This window comes from Camelina sativa, chromosome 11 (assembly GCF_000633955.1).
Source record: "Camelina sativa cultivar DH55 chromosome 11, Cs, whole genome shotgun sequence".
Lineage (NCBI taxonomy): Eukaryota > Viridiplantae > Streptophyta > Magnoliopsida > Brassicales > Brassicaceae > Camelina > Camelina sativa.
This window is the reverse complement of record NC_025695.1, coordinates 40715112-40722746: the sequence shown is the minus strand read 5'-3', so window position 1 is coordinate 40722746 and position 7635 is coordinate 40715112. Positions and strand designations below refer to the sequence as shown.

Below are 7635 nucleotides of genomic sequence, written 5' to 3'. Positions count from 1 at the left end.
TCTAACATATTGATTTAAATTAGATAGATATATTTTAGGAAATTAATATTATCAAATAAGGAAATGATTGTGTTTGGTTATAAGGATTGTAGAGAATTTAGTTGAGACTTGTTTGGATACAAAGATAAGAGATGATGATACAAAAATGTACTCCAAAAAAGATAATTCTTGGGTTTACCCCTAGGGGTGAACCTCTCTTATTCATCCCTTTTAAATTAAGGAAACAAATCATAATTAAGGAAACAACTTCTGTAGATCAATCAATTTAAAAATTGTTAATTCTAATATTATATTACAGTTTTTAATTATCACATCTAAACCCTAACCATTTTTTGTAAACTTAAACCGACATATAATTTTGTTTAATTATAAAATCTAAACCCTAAACACTCTTTTGTAAACTCAAACCGACATATAATTTCGTTTAATTGTAAAATCTAAACCCTAAATACTCTTTTATAAACTCAAACCGACATATAATTTTGTTTAATTGTAAAATCTAAATCCTAACCACTCTTTTATAAACCTAAACCGACATATAATTTTGTTTAATTGTAAAATCTAAACTCTAACCATTATTTTATAAACCCAAACCGACATATAATTTCGTTCAATTGTAAAATCTAAACCCTAATCATTTTTTTGTAAACCCAAACCGACATATAATTTTGTTTAATTATAAAATCTAAATCCTAACCATTCTTTTATAAACTCAAACCGACATATATTTAAACTCTAATCTTCTTTTATAAAACTAAACCGACATAATTTCCTTAATAAAAGACCTACATAATTTGTTTCCTTAATTTGTTTTGTTTTTTAATTTTAATTTTGATTTTTTTATTTAAATATGATATGACATATCATATTATTGTATTTTGATTGGTTAATTAAGAAGGGGTGAATGCTAGTTGTTCACCCCTAGGGGTGAATCCAAGAATTTTTCCTCCAAAAATATTAAGATAGATGATTCTAGATAAGTACATGTGCTATAACACTGGTTAAATTTTATTTTATACAAAATTTTGTATATTTTATATTTTAAAATAAAATTTTAATATGTTGTATTAATTTATGTATGTGAAGTTATTTCAACAATGTATATTCTACATCATGACTTGAATGTCATTATAAAACATGATTTTGTAAATTTGGTTTTTAAAAAGCTAGTTATTATATTATGAGTAATTTAATATATTGTTATACTTTTTTTTTTAATATTCTTGGTTTCTTGAAATTATTTTATATTATATTGACATATTATTGACATTGCTATAACAAATCAATTTAGAGTGTTTGTAGTTTCTAACTTTTATATCAAGTTTCAATATTTTAAAAATATTTCAAAATAAATTATTTAACGTTTATTATATAATATAAAATTATAAAATTCAACAAAAAACTATGAAATTGAATTTAAATATTCAATTTTTGACCCGTTACTCAGTAAAATTTTTAATTCAATAGATATTATTTTTAAAGAATAATATTACTAAAGCTTGAATATTTTATAGATTGAACAACTTATATTTTTTTTTAAATTCAACTTATGGTATATCCGGAAATAAAATTATTTTTAATTATAATAAATAATATGATAATTTATTTGTTTCACAAAATAGACTCATATATACAAATGAGAGATGAAGTAAAATGATAATTAACAAATTATCATTAGTTAAGTTAGATATCAAAGAATTTTCTTTGATGAATAATTTAATAAAAAAAATTAATATGGTAAGTTAGATGATATAAAATAATTCTTTAGAATATTATCTTTAAGATTTTTGGAAACAACGTGCTCTAGTAATAAAATCTTTCAAAAATAAATTAGGTTGCACCCACTATTTAACTTGTAACCAATTAATCTATTACCTATTTGTAACTAATTTATTAAAATTATATGGTCTACAAACAATGTTGTGTACTTCCGTTTTATTATAAAAGGAAATAACGAAAAATACAAACTTTCTTTTATTTGAAAATAAATAAACTTTAAGAAATATAACTTCAAATAATATCCATTTGTGAAGTGACCTTAGTGCAGTGACCAAAGATAAGTGCTTAGTGCACAAAGCACCATCATATCAGGAATCGAGTCCCAGCCTGTTGTCGCTCAATTGACAAACAAAAAATATCCATTTTTCTCGCACACAATGATATAACAAGTGGTAGTTTGTAATTTTATGTTGTTGATTGTAAATTTTTAAAAAATAAATTCATCACAGTAGATTTATTATTTTGAAAAGTATACTTTTTAGTTTTAAATAATCATTTTCCTTAACAAAAGTATCTAATGAAAAAATTCCAATCATCACAAAAGTTCAAACAGAGAAATAGATAAAAATAATGATACCGAAATATGAGACACAAATGAGTTAAACGAATAAAAGGTGAATACGGTTTATCAAATAGATCGAACAAAACAAAATTTAATGACGGTCATAATAATTGTTGTGTAGATATTATAATTAACAAATTATGATTAATCTTTTTTCAAATTCAAGTAACTGGAATATTCTTATTTAGAATATAATTACAATCGTTTTCAAAAATGATGAGCTTAAAAAAAAACCTAAAAATTATATATGGACCATACTTGAACCGTCTTGATTTGGATATGCAAAAACATAACAACAAAGTTTGCTTTACAACTGAACCGCACATCACCGTTCCACACCGCCTCACAAATAGTTTTTTTTTTAATGGTTACAAAATGTTAATAATATAGATAGACCACACTTCAACGCATTTTTATATGTCACCGTTCGTAACTTCGAAAAAATATTATATTTGATCTTATATACTTATACACAACACTTATTTTTAATTGTATTTTGATATCTACATTTAAATTGATACTCAAAATTATCACTGAATCACTTACAATACTGTGTAATTATTTCTAGTGATAATTAATTTAAAATATAATTAATTTTATAAACGTAGATAAGAATTATTGTAATACTTATTAATCTTTAATTCTATTGATTTATAACTTTGATTAATGTTTCATCATCTTAAAATACAATTCTCCTCAATAAAATTAAAAAAATGAAATGAGTTTACAAAAAAAGAATGAACAAATCCAACTCTACCATAGCATTGCATGTAATCTATCTACCTAGTACTGTTATACATATGTTTAGGAAATCTCGTGTGACAAAAACACAAACGAAGAACTCAATTTTGGTTTGAACTTAAAAAATAATACTAACAAAATAAGCTACTTGGGTTTCAGCGTAGCATCATATTTCACATGCAAGTGCGATGTTTCCGTTTCGTACAATTTGTTTTTTCTTTTACCTCTTCCGATAAAACATAAAACACTGTCACAGTACAACTTTTTATTTCTAGTAAGTTAAACTCTTTTTTTCTTTAACTTTTTTTCTTTTGTCGTAAATAAGAAATATGAAAAATTGAGTTTTATACATGTCTAAGAGAACGTTTTTCTTATTTTTTCTTGGCAAACCGTATTAAATTATATGTTATATTCGTCACTTTTGTATGGTTCCAATTGCAATAATTATTCTTAGAGCCATTAGCACGAAAATTATGTTCTTATTATGGTCATAACCAGGTTGACCTTTAAGTTCGAAAAGAAGATCGCCGGCACTAAAAATATAGTTGTATTAATCCTCATATATTAAGCTATCTCGAATTTTATAAAGCTCTTCATTTTTTTTTTCGTACTTTTTCAAACAAATAATTGGTTTTATAATAGCCCTACCTTCCATAACTTTGCCAAAGTCTTTAACAATATGTAATATATACAGACACATAAGAATATAGATGGGAAAATATAGGTTTCAAATTGCCTATGAGATCAAGGGGCCCTCCAAACTTGTAGAAGCAAATTGCCACTTTAAACAACTTAAGTTGGCCCTATCGAAAATCCAAAAGCTGCTTATTTAATATTTAAAGGACATATTTCAGAAAACAAAGGATTAAAAAGAAAAAAAATGGTTTATTGGGGACTAAGAGTTATGGGTTTGTTCATGTACTTTTTAAGAAAAGGTTTGAACCACAAACTTACATGTCTCTCTAGATATATATAATTCAGAATTAATTGCTGTACTTAGTTGGATGTACATAGTTTTGACACATATTAACATAGTAGAGATGCTATTTATTTACATAGGTACAAATTGCATAATAGTCTAATTAGTATTGTTGTTGCATAGCTGTTGGAGATGGAGAGAAGAGCCCATAATCTTTTCCATTTAATATAGATTTTTTAATTGGTCGTTTAAGCTTTTAGTTTTCATTAATAAAAGCGATTCAACAGTTAATTTTTATTAACAACTCTTTAATTTCTTCGAGTTGAAACAGTAAAGTTTTAGAGAAGATTTCATTGCGAAAGAATATATTACCATCATCGATGAAAGCATTGTAGTGAATTAGTATCTAAAGATATGGAACATAATGAGAAGGTGAAGAGTTCGTCAGCTTTGATTCTATTAATAATGCAAATTATATTCTATTGCATTTAACATCAATCTCTTGTCTCCAGTGATAGATCATTATATAGTTTTATTCCTAAATGTTTTATATGTGATCAAACAATTCTCCCAAGCTTTCGTAAGATAAAACCATAACATAAAGTTTTTGACATTTTCTTGCAGGTTGCGTGAAGGCAAAAACCTAATGAGTGAAAATTTCGCTTCGCAACTATATAGTATCATTTATAATACTTTAATTTTCCACCTTAGTTTATATTTTATTTTTTGACTATACTACTTTAGTTTACGTTTTCTTAATGATCTCTTAAATCTAGTCTCACCACGTGTCCTACTTGTGCCTTGCCTAACTCGAGTCTTCTCCACCATATATATAATAAGGGGTTGTTAACACAAATACGGAGTTCCAACCATTTTTTTCTGTTATAAAGGAACTCTAGCTTTATTAGTTGTATTTGTGTATAACGTAATCTTCTTCATGCATGTTAAGTTAATACTGGTTGGTTAAGATATGTAGACAAATACATCACTAAAATATGTGATCCCCAATTAAAGCATGTAGAGTTGTGGCCTATCACCCAAACTTAAGAGCAAACAACACATGGCAATTCCATAAACCCAAGTTCGAGCGTAAATGGTTTTGGACTTTGAAGTTGAAAGTTGAATGGAAACAATAATGGCTAAATGATGTGATTAATAGAGAAATACAAGTATAGAACTAAAGATTATAGGATAGTACTTTTTGTAAGGGGAATAGATGGATTTATATTGGAGAATACAGAGAGACGAAAAGAAACTAAAAAGTGAAGTTGACCAGGTGAGGGCATTTTGGTTAAACTATTATAAAGCAAAAATATGAAAGAGTGGGTAGGTCCTGATTTGGTGGTGGTGGTCGACTGTTCATTCATACTAACCGGAAATTACCGGTTATAAAATGAGAAAATACATTGTGAAAAAAAATGACAAAAATTAGAAAATAACATACAATTAGTAACAAAAACTACTTAAAATCTGATAAAAACCATTTGAATTTCACATCAACAGGCTCTAATGTGTTTTCTTCTTCTACTTCTTGATTTTGGCGTGAGATTATAGTTAACACAATGACATATGTATATAGTATTGATTTCCCGAACAAAAAGAAAAACAAAAAGATATAATAGTATATTGCATGTGATATACTAATAGTCTAAAAACTGACTTTTTCTCGTAAGATTAAAATTTTCGTCTTATTGCAAAAATGAGAAATCGAAAGAGAAGAGAGACTAGTCAGTTTGAACGGCATGGGGCTTTGGAATTGATTACGGTTAGTTCGCGTTCTCTTTCTAAATTGACCAAACTGTTAGTATTTTTGTAGAGCAAAAAACTGGTGAACATGTTACTTGTGTTAACCCAAAAATAGAAAAGAATTACATAAATGAGAAAATACTAGTACAAGAGAGCCACGAGCTTCTCGATGATGGAGGAGTTGATAGAGAAGCTTACCGTCGCCACACGAAATCCACACATTTCTTCTCTCTTGTTTACATTTCTTGCTTCCTGCAATTTGTTTTTCCACGTGTCCCAACCATTAGGTTTCTTTTATTTTCGGTGCTACAAAAACTAACCTGTTACCGAGTACGAGTAGGTAGCTATGTTTTATTTCTATGTGGTGCACCACATTATATTTTTTCATTAACTAAACCCTCTCTAGTGTACTCATAAAACTAGGAGAGATTTTTCTGAACCTCTCCATAATAACTATCTAACTATTTACTAAGATATTTTTTTTGTTTTGTTCTTTATTTTGTTATTACAAACATAGGCAACCAAAATTTCAAATTGAGATTTTGTGAAAACAAGACTCGGTAAACAAAATCATATTTTTACTATATTAGTCTAGTTTCAATTTTGAGATTTGAGGAGACTGGGTTTTGACATGATGAGAACGAAGATTCCTGCAAAAACATGCATATATTAATAGATTCCGATATTATAGAAGAATTAAAAAACAAAGAAAAATAAGGTAAAATGTTTTATTATGGACACACGAAAAACATCAATGTCATAATTTTGAAAAAAGTGGATTCCAAATTATGCAGTTAACTTAAAAATATTGATCAGTATGACTTGACTTACAAAAAGTCTCGAAAGTATCTTCATATGCATAAATATACTTTTACCGAGTCTTATTTATTAATCCTTATATAAGTTATGGAAGACAAACATCAAAAAGTCAGGGTGGCCGAGTGGTCTAAGGCGCCAGACTCAAGTTCTGGTCCTCTTACGAGGGCGTGGGTTCAAATCCCACTTCTGACAATTATCCTTTTTTTCTTTTTCAGTTGTCTCTTTTAAATTAGACATGTGGTTCATTAAAAACTTCAAATAAGTCTCTCTTTCTTTTAGTGTTCCAGTTTGTAACAAATTTTATTATTTACTTCTACATATTCAACCTAACGGGGTCCTATAATAGGATAACCGAAGTTTTGAATGCTACACAAATCAAAATATTAGGTAGAATCCATTACGAGAAAAGAGAGACACTATCTATTCCTAGCTCTTACTCTGTATTGCCGATTTTTTTGACATAAAAGGTTGAAGGGAATTCTACGAAGAGATAATGGATTATGGGAATTAAAAATGTACTTGTGTTTCCAACAAAATTCCACTTCTGAAGGCTCATACTAGTGTAAAAAGACAAATCAGCTAAAAACAGAGAAAAAACCAAAAAACTTAATCAAGCCTCGTGAATGTAAAAATCTCATTATAGTCGGTCACAAACTAAGTAAAGAGATAGATTCCTATATTAAGTAAACAGCAGTATCAGCTATTTTACTTCCTAGGCAAGCGATATCCACCAAAAACACAAGCATGGTCACCCTCACAATTGCCAAGAGGCAATATCTCTGTTGGTCTCAACTCTTCCATTTGCAGCTTCTCCACTTCCTTCTGATACTCTCTGTTTCTGCTGATAAATTTGAGTCTATACTATTCGCCTGAAACCAATTAAACAAGCTTATAAGTTAAAGAAACAATACACACTGAAAAAAGAGAGAGAATGATCTGATTTGAACCAACGGTTGCAAGTTTGTTTACATTCGCTTATAGTAATCATAAAATGACCTCCAGGTTTGTGGAAATATGAAGCATTGAGAGCTATGATCGTAGCTTGGTCTGGTTGATTAATATCACATAA

The 7635-nt window shown here is 27.9% G+C and overlaps 1 protein-coding gene and 1 non-coding gene across 2 annotated transcripts in view; one reads left to right on the top strand and one right to left on the bottom strand.

The window, feature by feature from the left end:
* On the top strand, window positions 6675-6758 carry TRNAL-CAA. Its single transcript has one exon. It is a non-coding gene; the product is annotated as a tRNA-Leu (tRNA).
* LOC104728826 (putative rRNA 2'-O-methyltransferase fibrillarin 3) overlaps window positions 7355-7635 on the bottom strand; it is a 965-nt gene continuing 684 nt past the window's right edge. The window contains exon 4 of the mRNA XM_010447755.1: window positions 7355-7435. Coding sequence (XP_010446057.1) covers window positions 7355-7435 — 81 coding nt within the window. The remainder of the gene's footprint in view (window positions 7436-7635) is intronic.